Source organism: Eulemur rufifrons, chromosome 15 (assembly GCF_041146395.1).
Source record: "Eulemur rufifrons isolate Redbay chromosome 15, OSU_ERuf_1, whole genome shotgun sequence".
NCBI classification, from domain to species: Eukaryota; Metazoa; Chordata; class Mammalia; order Primates; family Lemuridae; genus Eulemur; species Eulemur rufifrons.
Window position 1 is genome coordinate 63,475,964 of NC_090997.1, and position 23,071 is coordinate 63,499,034.

General features: G+C 38.7%; 1 protein-coding gene across 1 annotated transcript in view; it reads right to left on the reverse strand.

The window, feature by feature from the left end:
* Positions 1 to 3,379: 3,379 nt before the first annotated feature.
* The window catches only part of METTL24 (methyltransferase like 24), an 89,668-nt gene continuing 69,976 nt past the window's right edge, over positions 3,380 to 23,071 (reverse strand). Inside the window, exon 5 of the mRNA XM_069488382.1 lies at positions 3,380 to 4,597. Coding sequence (XP_069344483.1) covers positions 4,283 to 4,597 — 315 coding nt within the window. The 3' untranslated portion in view covers positions 3,380 to 4,282. The remainder of the gene's footprint in view (positions 4,598 to 23,071) is intronic.

Consider the following 23,071-nt stretch of genomic DNA (forward strand, 5'->3'; position numbering starts at 1 on the left):
AAAGTTAAAATATTCTGAGAAAAATATGAAGTTTCTGGTTTTAGAAAGCATTAATTTTAATGAGTTGAGAACGAGCATTTCTCCATATATAATAGTTCTAAACATAAAGTATGACAACATTGAGAAAACTTGATTTATTTTTCTTGAGGACAGAAATATAATAAAATTATTTAAAGAATTTCAATAATCTCTACATTTAGGCAGTTTTAAGAATATATTGAATCTTTGGTTATGATTTTATCTAAATTCAAATACCTCTTTCAATGTAAGAAAAACGAAGATGTTTTAACATAAGGTTAAATGTATTATTGAACTCACAAAGTACCAGCAATTGGCTAGGACAAAAAGAATTATGTTATTGCTTAAAAATCAAACATAGGTTTATCTCCACCAGAAAAGAACAATTATACTAATTGAGCTTAGAGGTACTGCTGTATTGCTAAGTAGAATGATCTGTTTAAATTAGTTCTTCATTTTTACACTGGTAAAATATGATGAGCCTGGCTTCCTGTATTAATCCAAGCTTCGCAAAATCTAAACATTTAATACTTAAAATAAGCAAATCTTGTATTTACTAAAAGATCTTATAACCAAGGCAGAAATGTTTACATGAATAACTGATTTGGACTAAACACTGTAAATTCATGAATTTACTTTTTTTCTACACTGATATAAATATTAGTGGACCTTCAGTCAATTCTAATAGAAATTTGTTCACTTCCCCCTGGCTTTCTTCATTTGAACGTGTCAAACAGTTGCAAATAATTATATGATAAACTATTATAACTGCATCAGCTACAATCACTTTAAGAAAAAAGGAAGGGTTGCTTGAGCCCAGAAGTTTGAGACTGCAGTGAGCTATGATCATGCCACTTCACACCAGCCTGGGCAAGAGAGTGAGACCCTGTCTCCAAACAGAAAAATAAATAAATAAATAAATAAATAAGAAGGAGAAGAAGAAAAGAAAAGAGGTAGGGGAAAACTATTTTTCTTTAATCTCCGATTGTGACACAGTTTATGCTAAAAGGTGATTTCTGGATCTCTTATATTATCCTCATATGTCTTATACCTAAAAAAGAGCAGTTATTTTTATCATTTGATAACAGCATTATTAAATTTGTATTTTTGGAATCATTTATGAACACTGGTAAGATTTAATTAAGGAGATGCACATCACAGATATTCACATTGTAGCTCATTTATCTGCAAGTCAAAGACTAGCTTTAAGCAAAGGAGAATCACACTGCAGCTCCAAATGACTGTGCTCTTTCTAAAACCCAGGAAGAAAGTGCCAAGTATTAGGATAAGCCAGAGCAAGAGTCACTTCCAGGCCTTCTAAGAGCTTTTCTGGCAGCCTAAATGTATTGACAGAGAAGTTGCTGGGTCCCCATATTTCTTCAGTGAGCCTCCATTTGGCAGGAATAGTTTAATCAAGTAGATGGTTTAACGTAAGCAAACCTGCATGCTACAAAATAATTCTGACTCTAACAGACTTGGAGGTCTTATCTATTTGTTGTTTTGTCCCCTTTTACAGATAGGGCAGCAAAAATGTGTCCTTCAGACAAAGTTATATCTGGCAAAGGTTGCGGAGGCAGCGTTGTGGAGGAGACCAAACACAGGCTTTGTGGGATGTGAAACACCGAAATGTGGATTCCTGTTGCTCCATCTACTATTGAGTCATCTGAATAAGCCATTTAACCTCAGAGTTTTTTTTACCCATACAATTGAAAAATTACACTTCCTTGTCAGGTTGTTGGGAGAATTGGGAATAAGTTATGCAAATTGGCAAACAGTAAACTCTCAGTAAATAGTACCTCTTGATTGTTGTATTCCATTTGTGTTGCTTTTGTGGTGGTTACGGTGGTGACAATTATTGTCTTTGCCTGTTCTTCACAAGCAAACAGCAGTGCCACAGTAGCCTGGCCCTTCTCGTGGCCCCCTAAGACATCGTTCTCAACAGTGGGTGATTCTGCCCCCTAGGGGACATTTGGCACTGTCCGCAGACATATCTGCTTGTCACAACTTTGGGGAGGGGGCATGGGGGGTGTGCTCCTGCCACCCAGTAGGTGCAGGCCAGGGATGCTGCTACACATCCTACAGTGCACAGAACGGCCCTCCCACCTCCAATAAAGAATTATCCAGCCCAAATGTCAATGGTGCTGAGGTTAAGAAACCCTGGCCTACATGATAAGCATAATAAATTCTAGAGGCAGGGAAACTTTAGCAACCATCAGAATATTCATCATAAATTTCAAACTATCCATGAAGAGAATAAGGGACAGTTTTAGAAATAAGCATAAAATAAGTATGAATAACTATTAAACAGGCTGCCTAGTTGGTGGGTGTGGGTGGGTGTGTTTGTGATTTATTCTTTTTTAACAGTACAGCCATTCTTGTTTCAGATATATATAGTGTGATGAAGTCAATGTTCTGCACCACCGATCTGGGATAAATGGTTAACTTGCCCCAGACAAAGGGGGCTTTCATTAATGCCCCAAATCTCCAGTTTCATGAATTGCGAATCTTGATATGGGTGTGTACATATCTAAAAGTTCATCAGACTGGACACTTAAGATTAGTACACTCGTCACACTTTAGTGTATAAAAATGTTTATTTCAGTATATAAAAAATTTATGAAAAAAATCTGTGATATAATCCACAAGTGGGCTAAAGTTAGCTTTGCTTTGGAGATGAGGCCATAAAAACTAACAGTATAAACCACTTTAGAGTTTTTATGGACCCTTTTGCACATTTGAAATACCTACGTACATTGAAATGACTAATCTGCCATTTCAAATCACACCTATTCAAGCTGGTCCTCTCAGCTCAACAACTTTTATTATTAGTGTACTATGAGTTTTAAAATAAAAACCTCATTTACATTTTTAAAAATCCATCACAACTAACTCAGAAAATCTTGTTCTCTTTTGAATTCAAGTTAGTGAGATCATTCCATTGTAATATATTTTGGTTTCTCACTTGAGGAATGGCATTTTCAAACCACTGCAAGAAACAAAGAGAAGGTGGGAAATGTCCAAGGGTAGGAGGAAGTACAAAACTGGGAGAAAGGTTAAAGTCTAGGAACAATATTCTTCTACCCCTCCTTTCCCCCAAAAGTTTGAACAATATACATATAGTTTTTACACTCTCAAGATGTAAAAAAATACCAAAAATATAATTAATTTACAATTAGACAATAATGTGATTTATTTTTATACTATGTAATTTATTTGAAATAGGATTTTTCTAAATTATTCAGAGGAGTAATGTCTAATCTTGTAAATAGGAATGATAGAGATCATTTGAACTATTGAGAACCTAAACTTTCCACTTAATTTTTTTTTTTTAATATAAAAAGGATTGGTGCTACTGAAAAACTAGATAACCATCCTAGGAAAGAGAGACTGTGGCCCTCAGGCCGCAATCTTATAATGTTGCCAATTGGCAGTAAAGAAAAATGCACTTAGCCTTTGAGATACTGTATATAAAAAAAAAAGATTAAACAGCATAGGCAAGTCTGTTGGAAAATCATGTTTGAAGGCAAAAAAGGCAGCAGCAAAGATACCCATATTCTGCTTTATGCTTAATTTCATAGCAAACGAAGGGGATTTCAGGTTACACATGACAAGAATCTTGAGTTGAAGTTCTTGACAGTCTAGTCTTTCTAATTCAGTGACAGAATTTGGTGTGTCTGAGTTCCCAGAAACCAGAATCATTGTTTCTCATGAAGCCACAGCATGAGGAATTATTGAAATCTATAAGGTTTCAAAGAATATTACTGACAAGGCAAACAAGAAAACCCTTGAAAGAGGTGAGTCAGAGTCAAATGAAAGGCACTATTTTAGACAGTAGGCAATGAACTTAAAAATCTCATCAACCCAGTGAAAATGGAAAAGTTACATAATCTCAACTAATGCTGGTGAATTCATGGATTATAGATATGTAGTGAATTTTAGGGAAAACTGGGCTGAGCGGGGGATTATCTTTCAAGTTAAAGTGGAGGAGGACAAGCATCCACACTCTGTCAGAGGCAAAAGGCAAAAAGCCTGGTTCTGGGCAAATGGGAGTGACTGTGCGCACCCCTTCAACGAGTATTAACTGTGTCCCTGTCACGTGCCAAGCACCAGGCTACATGCCCTACAAAGGCAATACCACGCTCCCTGCCTCAAGCAGGTACAGCCTAGTGGGAGACTGGGTGAGTAAACCCATTATTAGAATCGTGGACATGTTCCATTCTGCAAATAGCAATATTCCCTCATGTTCTTGATGAGGTCCTGCATCCTATTTCCACCTTGTATTCACCCAACTCAGAGTATAACAGCTACTTGCATTGAAAATGTCTTTCTTCAGGAATAGCTGAGGTTTAGATAAATCTTTGTAACTGTGAAAAAGCCTGAAATCCTTTAGTTCTAACTCTTTGAGGAGGCTGTACCAGAACCGCACGACGCTGCTGTCGCTACCGCCGACCTCGAACCCAGGCCAGTGGAGATGGATCTCAAAGATGAGCTGTCCAATCTGCTCGAGGACATCTTCCAAAATAAGATTTTCCAAAACTTTCCATTCTGCGCTTTCCAGATCTGCCTTGAGAACGTCAATCTGTAACACAGCAATGAGATGAAATTAGCAGATTTGACGAATCACTGTTGAAAATACCATCTTGTTATTAAGAGCCTCACGTTCTAACAACCTAACAACCTCCCAAAGAAGCAGAACTTATTTTAGAGTTGGAGGAAATTTTCTAATGGCTGTTTATGACATGAACTTCTAACCTCATTCTATATTAAATGTTAATATACAAATAATGAAATGCCAGGCAGAAATCATATTGGACCTTCTTGCTTTCTGCCCAGTGGGAATGGACACCCAAGAAGGAGAAGCTGGAGTGTGTATTGTGGAGCTCTGTGCCTACAGCCTTTCCCCACAAGCTATGTGCCACTCCAAGGAACCCAGCCAAGCCCTGACAGAATGGTGGCTACAGGGAGGGACTGACAGAGGGCCACTGCCTGCAGGGACCACCTTCCCAGCCTCATCCCCCTCCAACATCATCAGTACTGGAAGCCAAGGAAAGAGTTCTCGGGTACCTGAATACTGGACTTGTAAGAAAATTATTATTATTCCATGACTTCTTTTAAAAGTATTAATATTTACTAGGGCCGGGCGCGGTGGCTCACGCCTGTAATCCTAGCACTCTGGGAGGCCGAGGTGGGCGGATCGTTTGAGCTCAGGAGTTCGAGACCAGCCTGAGCAAGAGCGAGACCCCACCTCTACTAAAAATAGAAAGAAATTATATGGACAGCTAAAAATATATATAGAAAAAATTAGCCGGGCATGGTGGCGCATGCCTGTAGTCCCAGCTACTTGGGAGGCTGAGACAGGAGGATGGCTTGAGCTCAGGAGTTTGAGGTTGCTGTGAGCTAGGCTGATGCCACGGCACTCACTCTAGCCTGGGCAACAGAGTGAGACTCTGTCTCAAAAAAAAAAAAAAAAAAAAAAAAAATATTTACTAGTACAGCATTCTAAATTTTAAGAAAGCAACACCATCCTCTGCTCATTTAATGAATACAAGTTCATATCTCAGGTGAGATGGAATAAAGGAAGAATATGAGGGGAGAGAAATATTTTGCAATTAATCCAGTTATGAGAAGCAACTCCGTTTTGCTGGCTTTGCACAAAATCTGTTAGAATAACAGAACCCTAAACATCTTCAGAAAGCAATGAAAGCTAATCCTTACCAAGTACTTATATGTGCCTGACACCACGCTAAGTGCTTCCCCTTGTAGTAGCCACTTAATCCTCTCAACAGTGCTGTGAGGGTGATCCTGTTAGTGTCCCTAAGTAAAGAGTAGGAGCCAGACTCAGTGAGGAACCCTCCGCGATCACACAACTGGGAGGCAGCGGTGAAATCAGTCTGTCTGCAAAGCCTGTGTTCTTAACCACTATATGATGCTGCCTCCTCGATAGAACACAGAGAAAAAAATGGATAACCTCAGGGTCCCAAAGAGGTTTTGGGTTTGGAAAATAAGGTGCTGTTGGAGAGTGACTATGGGCCCTTGAGTAAAGTATTTGCATCGGTATAACCGCTTTACACTTGCAGAGCACTTGTCAAGGGGGCCCATTTTACCACACGGAGGAAAGCTGACAGCATTCACACACAAATCGGCATAATTAGAACCGAGGGAATCACTGCAAAGGAGCAAAGGCTGTAGTCCCAAGCGGTGACACAGCCCTGCAAGAAGCTACCGACTGAAGCCACTAGTATCCTGCCCCATGAAAGTGAAAATATCTTTGCTCATTTAGAAGTGTGGATGAGCACCAAGCCCAGCCTCTCCTCTCTCTCGTGCATATCTGTTTGATAAGCTTCTCATGTAAGGCTGACATGGGAGGCTCTTGGTGCCACGGAAACATTCCTCGTGTGATTTCAGAGTTGATTGGAAGAGAAAGTACAAAGAATTTACATATAATTGCTATAAAAAATGGGCTTTGCCTGACAACCTGAGGCCCTGTGGGAGACGGCTGCACTCTCTTGCCTGAATAGTACCTCGCCCTCCGCCAAGGAAAAGGAATGTGGTAACCCCCAAAATATTGCGCGGCCTTAGAAAAGACTAGATAAGACTAAACATCTGTAAACCAGCTTGTCTGTTCAGCAGTTCCATAATCAAAGAGAAAAAGTGAAAAAGAAAAACCTTTCTTCATAAAAGAAACTGAGCAAAGGCAGGTTCCATGTGAACATACACTGGGCCAAAATAATTCTTGTGAATCAGACACAATGAAACTAATTCACTCTTTTTTCCATCTCTGCTGCCCTGGCACTTCCATGGCTTTGTTTAATCTTGGCAGTTTTAAGCAGAATACTCCTGGATGAAGGGCAATGAAGCTGCCAAAAGAAATATTTAATTAAAACTTTACAAAATTATCTAATTGCTGCAGAAAGTATCCAAATCTCAAAATCAGCATTGGTCATATCAGTTCACATAGCCAAGAATGTCTTAGGTTCCTTACAGATTTATTTTCATTGTGGTTTTCTGTGAGTTTGCATAAATTGAATGTGAGCAATACATCAAAGTATTCAAAGGACAGGGTAAAGTTAATCAGCTTTAAAGTGACATAAAACTGTATTAGTGAAGTATAGGGAATATAATTTATATATTTTTTCCAAACATATTTTTAAATGAACTATCAATCAGAAGTTGTGAGCAACTCAAAGAGAACCAAATTATTAGGCTAAACCATAGCAAATATGTGCTTTCTTTGGAAATCCAATTTTCATTTATAAAATGATAATTTGTCTTAAAGAGCAAAAAGTATTTTCAACACCCCCACCCTCTTTTGATGCCAGTGACTGAAAATCCCCCACTTCGATCAAAACTGAAGGGTTGATCTCAATCATGCAGCCCAGGGGTGGTGTGCCACCAGGGAGCACAGAGCTCCTCCCTGCCTTCCGACCTGAGAGCTCGCAGACAGCCACAAGGCTGTGAATAAAACATGTTCCGCTCTTCCAGTGTGCTTTCTCTATTTCTTGCCTTTCAGAATGTCCCATTACAATGACTTCGCAAATGTAATTTTCATTATTACCGCATAATGCACCCAATATTATTGTTATTTTATAAAGCATTAAACATTGCTGAATAAGATATGCCACTTTTAGGATTCTAATATCGGCTTTCAACAATTATGGCACTAAAAATCATGCAAATTATTAGATCAGAAGAATTAAGTGCCAATCCTAATACAGTTGGGTTAAATCAGGTTTCTGGAGAAAAACAACTGAGCATTAACTCCCTGTAAACTCTGGAATAAGTGAAGACATATTCTTGGGTAGAAGGGTCTCGAAGAAGGTAGATGAGACAATCTTTTGGTATCAGAGGTATTGAAGGAGTCCTTCTATCAAAAATTATTTCCTTTGCCTTGTACCTGAAAAATCCAACAAATTGACTTTCACGAAACTCTTTGAAGAAATGAGAATTTTCATTTTAACTGGGTTAAGATGTGATGCCATCTGGCAGCTTCCTCACCATGGGGACAAGTTTGTCCCTGTGATCACTCACCCAGAACTGCAGAGATTCCAGGAAAGGGGAGGAAGGGACTGCCATAGCAATGCACCACAGATGGGGTGGTTTAAATAGCAGAAATTCATTGTCTCACGGCTACGAAGACTAGAATTCCAAGATCAACCATCACACGGTTGGTTCCTCCTGAGAGCCATGAGGGAGAATCTGTTCCTGCTTCTTCCTGGCTTCTGCTGGTTTATTGGCAATCTCAGGCATTTCTTGGCTTCTGCTCTCCTGAGCCTTGCCGTCATCTTCACATGGTATTCTCTCTGTGTCCAAATTTCCCCTTTTTGTAAGGACATCAGCCATATTGGATTAGGGTTCACCCTAATGACCTCACTTTAACTTGATTACCTCTGTAAAGACCTGGTTCTAAATAAGGTCACATTCTGAGGGACCAAGGGTTAGGACTTCAACACATGAATTTTGGGAGGGACACAACTGAACCCATAACAGTGTTAGAGGGAGCTATCACAATTGGGCTTTTGCAGTGTGTTTGGGGGTCAATTCTCAGGGCCACTGCTTGGAAAATGTGTCCTGTTCCAAAGGCCCAAGGGCCAGCAACCATCTGAGGCAATAATATTACTTTATACAAATCCATAAAGGAGCTACAGTATTACAATAGACATGAACCTTTACTGGACACAAGCAATACTCCAGGAAAAATGAATAATAAAGACTTTATTCGTCAGAATGTTATTAAAGAAGGGACATTAATTAAAACATGGCATTTGCTATTAGATTCAGCTTTCCTTGGAAGTTGACAGAGAACCTGGGATATTCAATGGATTAGAATGAGTAATAAAGAATATACTTGAAAGAATATTTGCAACTGTTAGATATTGTTTTAGTCTGCCATGGCTGTGTCTTAGTCTGTTTGTGCTCCTATAACAAAATACCTTACACTGGGTGATTTATAAAGAACAGAAATTTATTTCTCACAGTTCTGAAGGCTGGGATGCCCAAGATCAAGACACTGGTGGGTTCAGTGTCTGCTGAGGGCCTATTCCTCATAGATGGCACCATGTAGGTGTCCTCACTTAGTGGAAGGCATGCAAGGGGTGAAAAGGGGTGGACTATCTCCCCCGCCTCTTAATACTGTCGCATTAGGATTAAGTTTCAACTTGAAATTTGTAGGAGGCAGAAACATTCAAACCATAGCAGACTGAGTGGCTAAAACAACAGAAATTTATTGTTGCACAGTTCTGGAGGCTAGAAGTCCAAGAGCAAGATACCAGCAGGTTTGGTTTCTCCTGAGGCCTCTGTCCTTGGCTTGCAGATGGCTGTCTTGTTGCTGTGTCCTCACATGGCCTCTCCTCTGTGCATGCACTCCTGGTGTCTCTTTCTTTCCTTGTATAGACATCACTCCTGTTAGATTAGGGCCATACCCTTATGATCTCATTTAACCTTAATTACCTTCTTAAAGGCCCTATCTGTAAATACAGCCACATTGGGAGTTAGGGCTTCAACCTACGAATTTAGGGGAGGAGACACAATTCAGCCCACAACAGATATAAAGCAGGTATTAATATTTTGCTATCCTCTCTTTAGAGGCAACCACTATCTCCATAAAGAGTTTTAAAATACATCCCTGTTACTGTTGTGGTAGCCTGCAGTTTTTCCTTTATAGTTGATGGCTAACTCTGGTTCTAGGTAGTAAAGTTGTAAGCCACCAAATTAATTGGAGGTGAGTCACAGAGGCTGGGTAGATTTTATTTTCCAGAGATGACCACACCATTATCCCCCATCTCACATCCTTTCCTATGTGTGGCCTTGCCGTTCCGCCCATCAAGAGATGAGGTCAATGTTCCCTCCCCTGGGCCAGCTTCATGAGTGTGCAACCTGTGTAGTCACACAGGGCCCTGCACTTAGAAGAGCTTTGTGCTTGGTTTAATGCTTTGCTGTCACTGTCTTGAAATTCTTAATTATTGTTGAACAAGGGACCTGTCGTTTTCATTTTGCACTGGGCCCCAAAAATTATGTAGCTGGTCCCCTTGGATCTTGATAGGCTAAGACTTATTGACTAACAAAATCTGGTAGAAGTGACTCTAGGAGATGTCCAAGCCCAGGCCATAAAGGGTGATGCAGCTTGTACTTTGCTAACAGGTACATTCGCTCTTGAAAACTTTAGCCACCATGCAAGGTGTTTGATTGCCCCGAAGCCACCATGCTATGAGAAAGTCCAAACTAGTCCTTGTAGAGAGACCACAGGAAGAGGTCCTGAGTCAGTGTGAAGAGAGAGAGATGACTGGCCAACTCTCAGCTGCTCCGGCCTTCTTCTAACAGCAACCGCATAAGAAACCCTGAGCCAGGACCACCCAGCAAGGCCCTTCCCAAAACTCTGACCCACACAAACTATAACAGAGCATAAAAGGATCAGTTGTTGTTATTTTAAAAAGCTAAAGTTTGGGGCTGATTCATTATGTAGCAATAGATAGCTAGAACAGAGACCAAGTGCTATTTATGTGAATCTTTTTAAAAGTTAAAAGTTACTTGTATTATGTCAAATACTATATATTCCAAAGCTGTGAGTTCTAGAAATTAAAATATACTCAACCAAAAATATTTTCTTATTATAAAAACAATACATAATTACATAAAATTAAAATCATAGATAAGCAAAAATAATTAAAATAACTATAATCCAGAGTTTAAAAGCATTTTACTCTAGAACTCCTAAACGTTTTGCTTTGCCATAAACACACACACACAATAAAGATTACAACATATATGAGCATTACCAAAATGCGTGTTTTTTCACAAAATTGAATGATACTGTGTTTTCAAATCCGCTTTCTAATGTAACAGACCATGAATATCTTTCCATGTCAATAAATTTTCATCTGAAATTTTCTCTCAAACAAGGTCTCTAAGAGCTTTCATAAAACTCTGACGGAGGTGACTGAGGGGCCCAGCTGGGGCAAGGAAGACATCAAATGGGAAAAGCTCCAGACCTCAGTTCAACAAGAGCAGCTCCCTTTTGATCTCTTTTATATATTTGGAATCCCTCACAAATTTTCATTTGGAAAAAGATCTCTCCTGATTTAATAATAAAAAAAAAAAGTTTGAAAGCCTCCATCTATAATTTACTTTTTAACAGTTTTTATAATGATTTAAAATAATTTATTTAACCACTCCTCCTTCTGATGGATATTTAAGTTTTGTTCCCAAATGGATGATGCCACAAACTGATGTAATTAACAAATGTGGCAGCTAAGACTTCAAACGTCTTCTATTATTTCCTTAGAATAAACTCTCTGAAGTAGAACAGCAGGTTCAAAATATAGGCACAGTTTATAACTTTTAATAATTTTGTAACCCATATCCCCTTCCTGTCCCTGCTCTTGAAACACTGAGGACAAATCAAGTAGTGCCAAGCCAGGAGCCCAGTGCAAACAAACCACAAAAGGCTCTTTTGTCACCAGCCCGGTAAACACCCTGTGACACTCTGCAACTGTCCTAAACCCACCTACCCCTTGCTGTCTGGAGAGTTATTGGATTAGACAAAAACCTGCATGCTATTAATATTTAAAGAAAGAGAAAAAATAAAACAAATAAATTTTAACTAAATACATGTTAAATTGTCTTTACATAATTTTTTATTTAAAACATTTTAGTAAAAAATGTTTTCATCTATTGTTCTAGATTAAATCTTTTAAAAAGATAAATCTCTTTTTCTATCCAGAAAATACATATTAAAGCTTAAAGCTGGCTATTACTCTCAGTTATGAAGATAATTAATCATTATACTAATCAAATCCCTGGCTAAGAGCCAAAGCTACATAAGCAACTCCAATAAAATGTCAATATTAACCATACAGCTTATCGGTCACCCAACTCAGAAGGAGGAACTTTCCACTCAGGCTCTAAATGACCTGCAAACACAGTGGCTCGCCTCAATATGAGCTGTCTGTTTTGGGGGACAGAGTCATATACTATAAGGTATTTACACATGCCTGTTACAAAATTTCACATTTTGTGAAAAAAAAATGCCCAAAAAGGAGTGTGGAAATTGAATCTTGTGATTGAGCTCATCTTTGAAAAATTATTATTTGACCACATCATCTAGTTATTCATGAATATTTTTAAAAATTGAGTTATTATCAAATACCTATCACCCCAACAAATCTAGCTATATTCATTCTCCATACTCATTACAGTTTGGGTCAATAGTCAATCATAATTTTAAAATAATTATATCAATACAACTTCTTCCTGCATTTTAGTTTTATTATGAAAAGTTGTTATTTAAGGATAAAGTAAATCCAGGCTTTTCTATATCAAGGCTACTTAAAGGAAGATATATCTGTACCTACAAAAGTGGAAGCTAGAAAGAGAATCTTGTAGAAAAATAGAGCAAATTAATCTATCTTGAATAAACAAGAGGATTAAAAGTCTCCTTGAGAGCCCTAGACTTTAAACACACTAAATCAGTTTTGATTATCATTGTCAACTGGCAGAAATATAACTATACAAGATTTCTGCTATCACTAGGGAAAAAGAGATGAGGTTTGCCCTGCTTATTATGAGAAATATGAAGGGTCACTCTAAGCTAATGAACTAATAATAAAAGAAAATATTTTTTATGTAATAATCAGCTCACAGAAATGACCTCTGCAGGGAACAATACTCTGCAAATGAATTTAAAAGGAAATGAGGAAAACATTTACAAACAAAAACTGTTTTGTTTTGTTTTTACCAGATATTCAGCTTGACCAAAGAATCCAACCAGAGGCTACTAGACAAGAATCGTCTGGGCTGAATAAGGTAATGTACTACGTAGTCCCACAAATCCAAGTCGGGGACAGGTAATGAGTGAGCTGGTGACAAGTGAAGAAGTTAGAAGTCAGCAGGGCTATTGGTAACATGCAATAGCAAGGAATCAAGCAGTACAAATCTAGGCAGGATTGAGGTGGTAGCAGGGGACCTGGCCCAGGCAGAGTCAGGCAGAAAGGCAGGACCAGGGACAGCGCCAGGCAGCTGTTCTTCTGTCTTTATTTCTACCCCATTTCCTTGGGGGCAGCTGAAAACAACAGTCATTCTCTGACCTTAAGATCAGAACCCGGTGCCTTAACATTACACCACCTGGTTAATTTATTTTTCTGGCCTGATTGTATTTATGCAAGTGTTCTAACATATTTCTGGAAAGAGGACATAAAACATATACAACTACAAACCACTCCTAAATGAACAGATGTATAAACAAGTAAGCACCCAAATAAAATGTTCTTCAGAAAGATGTGTCCTTGAGGTTCCACAGGAGAATCTCTACCCTTAGATGTTGGGACCAGGTCAATCTCAGAGCATGCTGGGGCCAGCAATGTGACTGACGCCACGTAAAACGTGGTCCAAAGGCAAGCACTAATGTAGAGGGACACAAAATAAACTCACTTGGTATTTAGTTTTTATTTTTGCTTTCAACATATCCTGAAATCTAAGTGAGAAGAAATACTGTCCTGGGGAGGAAAATGGTGAAAGGATCAGCAGGAAGTGGGGCCAAGTGTTAGAAGCAGAAATGAAAGGAGACGAGGGGACACTAAGAGGTCTCAGGACATGTGTGTACACATGTGTGCATGCACACACACACACACACACACACACACACACAGTTGAAGAATGCAGCTTTGAAAAAATACATAAGAAATTACTTTCACCACCTAGCCTAGCCTCACCTCAGATCTTGGTATCACTCCTAACAAATCAACCTCCAGGTCTCAAAGCTCTGACAACTCCTTGGCCAGCCATATGTGACGTGAACCCCAGTGCTGCAGTTAACACCATCACAACTCACACTAGATCTGTTGGGGCCACCTTGATGTCCTCCATTTCTAGACCCTGTACAGAGTTCTAGGGAAGTAGATGGCATGGTTTTCACTCATGTGTTGATATGTCGATTCCCTTACCTGGGCTATAAGTTCCTTCAGGGCAGAACCTCACTCCTCTTTGGGTGTCAAGCTTCTACTAGAAGTCCTGGCACACAGCAGGTGTAACATCCTAGCAGACAACAAGTCCTGCCCAGCTGCCTCCCTAACATCTTACCCATGGCCCCGCGTCAAGGGCTGGAAGTTAGGAATGAGAGCAGCTATGGATTCCGTCATGCACTGGGCACACGTATTGTGCCAGGGTCTTGATCTTCAACACAAAGTCCTATTGGATGGCGCTGCTCAGAAGACATCAGGACCAGCTGGAGGGCTTGTGAAAACACAGTTTCCGATTCAGTAGATGTGAAGTGGGGCCTGAGTATTTGTACTTCTAATGGGAGCCCAGCTGAGGGTCGGTCCAAGGACCACAGTTTGAGAATCACTGGACGTGGCTGATGACACTGGGTGAGTTTCTCGTGGTGACAGTGCACAGGACTCAGTCTCATCACAGGCTGGTTTCTTCCCCTTCTCATGAGCAGATGCAGAAAGTGTCTCCATGTTGGTAATCTTTCACTTTGGAACATATATGGTGGTTTTCTAACCACCTGATTTCTTAATTATGATACAGTTAGGTTAGAGTTTTCTTAACAATTGCCAAGGTTTCAGGGAGACTTACACCTCCTAGAACTATATACAAAAATATGTGTTTGTGCACACAAGTACTTTTCCAAGAACAGTGGTGGTGGCCGAGGGCCTTGGCTCTGAGGCACATCACCTCATCACAAGGGTCTGGGGCAGGTTGTTTAGCCTCTCAGTGACTCAGAGGAAAACTACAGGACCCACATCATAGGGCTGTTTTGAGGTTAAACAAAAAATACGTGTAAAACACCATGCACAGTACCTAACACAGAGTAACAGCTCCATCACTGTTAGCTGTTATTATTTTCACCAATTCTCCATAAGGTCCATCCAAAAAAAAACTTAAAACTTAATATCATCTGATTTACGCTAATATCAAAATGTGCCTTCTGTGCATCACAGCAGCTATGTTTTGGGAAATGACTCACAGGCAAAATTACAATTTGGTACAAGAAATAAACGGAGGTATTTCAAACATAATAGCCAAGAGCCATCTATAATACAGCACATTGGCAGGTGAATTTGAAGACAGAGTTTCTTCAACTGCATTTTCATCTGACAAGAGGCAAAAGTGGTATACTTCCTATGCCTTACCCTGGACCATAAGCTTCATGAAGGTTGATAAATTATTTATTTTTGAATACTTAGTCTCTAGCACACTGCCAGGCACTTGATGCTCAAAAATATTTGATAGATGGATAGGTGGGTGGATGGATGAAGGGTATGAACAGACAGATGGAGGGATAGATGGATGGATGAGTGGTGGGTGGATAGGTGGATGGTTAAATGACCCCCCCAGGTTCTGGGTTATGGAAGATTAGAGCCAGTAGGGAATTGTGAACATCTGGTCCAACTTTCTCATTTTACAGATAAGGCCAAATGATATACTCAAGATCACAAAGTGATTAATTAGTGACAGAGATTCCATATCTCAAACATCACTCCTCTGCTCTGAGTCCTAGATACGCGTGCACATACACACACACAAACACACACACCCCCACACAGCTTTGAGGCAAGTCTACAACCCTAAGCCTCATTCTCCTTGTGAGTTAAAGACTAACCAGGTGGTCACCTTAAAGATGACTATGATATCTTAGAAAAAAGCACAGTTCCTTTCTTCTCCCAGTATCCCTCTCTGCCAAGAATTTCTTTGTACCAGAAGTACCCAGAAAAGCACAATCTGGTGTTTTCTAAATTTACTTCTGATAAATACCAGTTTGCACATTAATACAAACTCAGATCCCATAAAATGCACTAAGAAATGCATTTTATAAAATAAGGAAAATAGCAACAATAAGGAAAATAGCAACATATACCATCATTTAGTTTAAGGGAAATATAGCATGGCAGAGCCATTGCTTGCCCATGTATCCATTACTCCTTCTTCCTCAATAACAAAGCCCTAATTTCTAGCTGACAACAAGCTACTCAGATAAAAGACTATGTTTTCTAGTCTCTCTATGGCCGTGTGGACATGTGACTAACATCTGACTGATAAGACATAAGTAAAAGTGTCATGTGGGATTTCCAGGAAGTTTCCTTTAAAGGAAAAGGCTGTATTTAGTGCTTCCTCCATCTTTTTTCCTGGAATGAGGATGTCATGGCTGGGGCTCCAGCAGCAATTTTGGAACATGAGAAGAAGGATTACACACTAGGGGTGGAGGGAGAGAAAACTGGATGGAGCCTGGGTCCCTGATAACTGTGGAGTCTCCATACAAGACTTGTACTACCTACCTCCAGATTTCTTTTATGTAAGAGGAAGAAACTTATTCTATTTTTAAACAATGTTATTATTTTTTTCACATGCAACTCAACCTAATCTTAAATACATTTGACATATTCTAGTACTCTTGGCTACTTATTAAGAGTGGTGTCCCTATTGGAAAAGTTATTCAGAGTTGAAAGCTTCTGTGATGTGGTTGGTAGACATGCAATAGACCAACAATCCATGTCTATTGAAAGTTCAAGTTCCCACCTAAACATTCACTCTCTTTGTTCAGCAATTCTGAATCGGTAAGTAACTTTCTAATTCTGTGGTCTCTATTCTTCCTCTAGATTCCTAGTACTTCCTTCTTGCCTCCCTTTACTCTGCTCCAGGACCACAGCAATTCTCCTGCTAGACTTCCCATGGCCGCCACACTATCTACACTATCCCTCCTCTCTTAGTCTAGCAATCTACAATACATACCAAAACTGGGCTGCAAAGTCACACTTAGTTCCTTTAGTCTGAAAAAAATCTATTAATAAGTTTGAGCCATCATGTTAATGAAGTCAGATCTCTTCTTTACCTACTCTACACATTTGAAATTCTATAATACACTAAAGAAGCCAGATATTGACATTATTTTGACCAGCCAAGGATTTTAATGAAGGCACAGATTTTTTTTAAAAAAGCAGAGCAAAATTTAATCAGAACCTCAAGTAAAATAAGAAAGTAAAGATATACTTAGTCTCATAATGTTCCCATAATAACATTCACTTTAGATAATTTTAAGTTGGATGTGTTGTCTTTCACCTGCAAAACAATGACATTGTCATTCACATTAATTTCATAGCTTCCCTGTGACCAAGCGGCATAATTTGGGGCTGGGACACTTTCTTTACCACTTCATGTTTTATAAAATTCCATATAAATTAACATAATTACATAAGAAGAAAGTCACCATTTGCATCTGTAGATGCTGGAATAAGTGCCGTGAAGCCCCCATTCCTGCTACAGAGGGGTTTCCTCCCACTAATTCACCCTGCTCCACTCCAGAAATGGATTTTGCTATTCCCTTTAACTCCTAGATTCTGGCAAAGTCCAACTGTAAGGAACCAGATCTACAGACAACATCATATCACATGTTAAATTGCCAAAAAGATAAAAATTTATTTGAGACCTAACATAGCAAGAAACAAATAATATGACATCCCAGCCTCATCCCAAGCTTCTCCATTCCTAGAAAAGGAAAACAATTTGGGAAGCTGTTTGTTTCTGTTTATAAAAATAAGATACGGCAATTGTTAAAAATTAGCAAACTACAAAAGGTATAAAGAAAAGGAAAATAATTGTTCAAAATTCCAGTCCCAAGAGGTACTATTAACATTTTGTTTATGTTTTTGGTTTTTTTGTTTTTTTTTTTTTTTTTTTCATTTTAAAAGGCTATCTGTTTAATACTCATGACCAGCTCCCCATATTTCAGACAAAGATCACTTCAACATCTTGACTTGAATGTTCTAGAGATATCTGCAAACAGCCTAAGCTTCTCTTTGGTGTAATTCAGCAGGCTACCCTAGGATTTTTTGATTCCATAGTAGTGAAGATCTGCCCACACAATTTAACCTACATAGAGTTATATAACATGAGAGCTGACCTTCCTAAAAAATGTGATTGTCATTGCATTTTTATGCTAATATGAATTGAGAAGTTTTAATTTTTTTCATGTTTCACAACATCCACTGATTCACACCTGGCAATCTTTGAATTGTATGAGCAAAAAAGATCATAAATTCAAAAGGAAGGAAGGGATGCAGCACCTATGGAGGAGTGAAGGAGTCATCTAACATTTATGTGATGCTAAAAGCCTCATTCGCTTGACAAGAAGGAGGCGGAAGAAGAGGATATGAAGGGGGCGGAGAGGGAAGGGTAGTGTGAGGACTTCTGTTGAGATTTCTCCTCTCTGACTGCCCTAAAACCTCTCTTATTCTCACAACAGAGAAAATAGCAGGATGGCTGCCTAACAGCTGAAGTGAAAGATACTTTTACTACTTTGTGTGGCAAAAGATGATCCTTTGAAAATGATCCAAAACTATACACTTGTAACTGAATCAAAGAGATCAATATATATATAATGGATTTTTTTTAAAGTGTATGTGTTGGCCCAGAACAGAGAGAATGGAGGTAATCATTAAAGTTTTATGGGTTGTCAACCAGGGAGACACTTTGTCATTTTGCTTGATTTTGGTGGTGGCTGTTTTTATAATTTTTTTAATTGAGGTTTCCAGGATTCCTTATCCTCTTATTCATCTTCCTTCTTTAAAAGAATCGCTGATGACTGGGAAGCTTCAGCCATGAGGCAATGTAGTTTTATTGGAGCTGGGGGAGTTTTCCAAATGGCATTTTTTTCAATGGAAACCAAAGGTAGAATGCAGCTTCCCTGAGTGCAGACACCATTATTGAGCTAGTTGCTAACCTGTCACCAGGAACACCTTCCCTAAATAAAATGTATGCTCTATATGGCAGGGAGTGGATGGTTGCAGTCAGACACTTTTCAGGCACCAAGAAGAGCTCTGAAGCAAGTTAAGTGGCATGAGAATCATTACCTCACAGCCTAACAGCTTCTTTCCTGGCTACGATAACATTTGAACTTCCTGGAAAGACAAATCTCTTACAAGACACTAATTATTAATAGCAAGTTTAAGTTACTCTAAATTCCTTAAGTTACTAATGATCCTCATACTAGTGTTTTCCATAAACATCTTAAAGGAGATGAATGTGTTCTAATTGTCTTGTTTACATGAGGAGAGGAAAAACAACATCATCTTGGTTATTCTGAAGTGCAGTTCCCATATTTGGTTACTTAACTTTAGTCCTGTAAGTGGATGTTTCACTAATGAGTTCATGCTGAAGACAGCTTCCTAATATCTCAGTTAAGAACATACATTTTCAATTTGTTTCCAAAAAACCAAATATGATGAACAAGGCTGTATCAATTGTAAGCTTCTTGATCTATGTGCTGGAAATCTTCACCCAGACACACATTTGAACTTGAAAAAACAATACACAGGGAAGGAACAACAAAAGAGAGTCCATAGTCCATGTAAAAAATCTCCAGGAGTTCAGGACCAGCCTGAGCAAGAGCGAGACCCCATCTCTACAAAAAAATAGAAAAAATTAGCTGGGCACAGTAGCATGCGCCGGTAGTCCCAGCTACTCAGGAGGCTGAAGCAGGAAGATCACTTGAGCCCAGGAGTGTGAGGTTGCAGTGACCTATGATGATGCCACTGCACTCTATCCTGGACAACAGAGCAAGACCCTGTCTCCAAAAACATAAAAAAATCTTTATAGTCTACATTTTTAAGCCAATTTTCAGCTATCTATGGGGTCATTTCCAAACCCACATTCAAAAGAGTTGTAAGTACACAGTTCATAGCTAAATATCAAGTATTTATTTGGAGTAATCTACAATTTGGATTAACAGGATCCACGGAGGAAAATAATTAATTGCCGATAATGCAAAAATAGATGTCATTGTTTGTGGGGAATGTGACATATGTCCATTTTCTGTACAGACAAAAACCTAGTTCAAATTTGTTTATAGCAAGCCCCAGAGGAATTTTTAAATGCTTTAGGAATGAACATTGCTTTTTTCAATGAATTATTAAATAGAGCTTTTAAATGTTTTGTTCTGTAGCTTTAATTTTATTGCAATGGGATTTGACCTTTCTCCTTTTCAAAAAAAATAATTTTATACTAAAATTATAATATAATTTTATAAAACTATAATATAATTTTATAAAAATTTATAAATTATTTATAAATTTATAATTTATAAATAAATTATTTTATTTAAATAAATTTTAATTTATAAATAAATTATTATATTATAATAATTATATAATTTATTTATAAATTATAATATAATTTTATTTGAATTAATAATTTATATTAATAATAATATAAACAATGGCCATAAAAATACAGCTAAAAGAGAAATGTATAAAACAAAAAGTAAAAGAACCTCCTGCCTGCCCACATTTTAACTTTCGGTAGCACTGACAGATGCTACAGCCATTGCTAAAATGCCAAGGCTGACTAATGTCAGCTTCTCCAACACTGACTATAATCAATCTTTTTAATGGTTGCTTGTCCAATATTTTTAATGAACTGAGTCTACTCTCTCAAGAGATCTTAGCCTTGAATTGTCCACCTTCCATAATGCTTCCAGAATTATCTGCCTAATTTTAACCCTCACTTTACAAGTCCCTTGCTTACAGGCCCCTGCTGGCTCCCTGCAGCCACAGAGTAAATCCAGAGGGCTTTCAGGCCTCACCAGCTCCCTCACAGCCTCCATTTCTTGCCTCATGTCCTTGCTGTTTCCACAAATCACTCTTTGTGCCAGCCATGCTGACTTTTTTACCTTTCTCAGAATTTGCCATCCTCTTTTTCACCTCTGTGCCCTTGTAGTTACTATTTGCCCTCCCTTCCTCTGCCTCGGATAAACTCCTATTCAACTTCCAAGAGCCACCTGAAATATCACCTCTTCCATGTCCCCTTCCTCACTCCCCAAGAAAAATGAGCTACATCTCATCTGCTTCTCTGTGGTGGTGCTTAGTACTTTATTATAATATATAATTTTTGTATAAATGTTTGCCTCATCTCATCAACCACAATGTCCTTAAAGGCAAGGACCTTCACCATTGATTCCCTGTCCTTGGTTGAGTTCCTGATTTATAGGAGGCTTTCAAAAAGTGTTTACAGAATACATAAATAGCTTTCAATATTATCCAGCAAAAGCAAACAACAAGAAAAATCCAGTCTCTCTCCTTCACCTGTAGCATAAAGGAGGAAATACTTGATAGTAGTTAGTACACAACAAGCATTAACAACCTAAGGCTGCCCTGCACAAGGAAAGCACGTCATGAAACTCTGCAGGTGGCACTTAGCCAAAACAGTAAAGAAGACAAACCATCCCCAAGTGTTTCTCCTTCCCACCTTCCTCCCTCACCTCCTGTGACTTCCCACCCACAGCCTTCACTGTCAGATGCCCTCTGGCTGGCCAAGGACCCTTATCATGGAACATGTACCACCGAGCCATATACAAAAATTTCTCCCTGTTCCACCTCGGCCAACCTCGATCCCCTTAGTCAAGTATCACGCAACATCTGCGTGAGAAACCGGTAAGACTACATGACTTAAGTCGTTGATACTTAGGCAAGATTAAATTTAACCTCCCAGAGAGGACTCTCTTTTCCAAAGATTACCTAATGAACCCAAGTGAATCTAACTGGTAGAATACAATGAAGAATATGTTTATTGGGGGGCCTTCCAGAGATCCCTCGGACTTGCTGAGTCATAAGACACCACCAGCCCCAACATGTTGAGGAGATGGATTCAGCAGCTAGACCCCCCATTTCTGAAAGGTTCCCGACACCTGGCCCTTGCACAGGGATTTCCCAGCGTAATCCTAAGACTGCAGCTGCTCAATATATATGTAGTGGGAAAAAAATCATTAAAAAACCAAATATTAATAGAATTAGGGCAAGGAGAACAAGAGAAAAAAAGGTCAAAAGAAGGGTGGCAGATAAAAAAGCATGACAATACTGGGGGAACCACATAAAAGAGATGGCATTGGCATCCACACAAAGAGCCTACCAAAAGAATCAGAAGTGTACCCATTCCAGCACTTTTTTCCATTTAAAATGGTTTCCACCTAAACCCGGGTGTCTATACCACATTAGCTTAAAAAAATTACAAAAGATTGAGAGGGTCAAAAAAGCCCAGAGCACTTTTCTTCATGAAATTATGAAAGCCTAACGAATAGCTGGAAATGTCTCTGCTTTTCAAGAGATTAGTTTCTATCCCCAATTCGATCTTATTTCCAGGGCAGCCATTCCTCTTATAGCCACACATGCTGAGATCAAAGGATGGAGAGGCTGTCACACAGAAGACTGACATTACAGGGAGAGGAGCTGGAAAGGGCTCAAACTTCATTATATAAAAGAGTAATTTCAAGGAATAAAAACCGTTTCTAGAGTAAGCTGAAACCAAAAATAGTAGCAACTTTAAACCTCATTTTAGGAGCTTGAGGGATGTTACGCCCTTCCATGCAGTTGCCTAGGGAACAGGATTCATTTATCCTTTGCTGTCCAATAATTTCTTGGAAATGGCTACCCTATATTAAATCCATGATTGTTAAATTCACTCTAAATGGAGAAGCCCTCAAAAAAATGCAGTTTAAGTTATAGCAAAGGAATCTTTGTCAGGAAGATATTATAGAAAGCTAAAGCACCTTTAATATCTCTTGCTGTCCCAATAAATTAACACTCTCCTACTTGGATAGGATATTTTCTTATCCGTGATATCTTATTCTTCATCTTGATTCTTGAATGTGGCGTGTTTTTATAAATAAGTGAATTTGTCTTGATTAAAAACATTTATCTTGCATGTCAAAAACTATAAATAGGAAGACTCTGGGCTGAACTAAAACATGCAAAATTATTCTGACTTTCCCCTAAACATTCAAAAAAGAATATTCTTGATAACAGAATGTGTAAGAAGCAAAAAGAATGATGCTTTGCTTTCCTCACACGATAAATTTTCTTCAAATTTTGTCCAACCAAGAAAAGTTTGAGTAACTGTCACAGGGAGCCTTATTTGATATTAGCACATTTATTTTTCAGTAAAAACAACACGGCTGGCCAAATTCCTACCCTTTCTACTTTCTGTAATTCTTTCAGGCCAATCCCATTTGATATCTTCTTTCAGGCCAAGGTCAAGACTGCATGGCCAAGCTGAGTCTGACATTTCTGGTTCC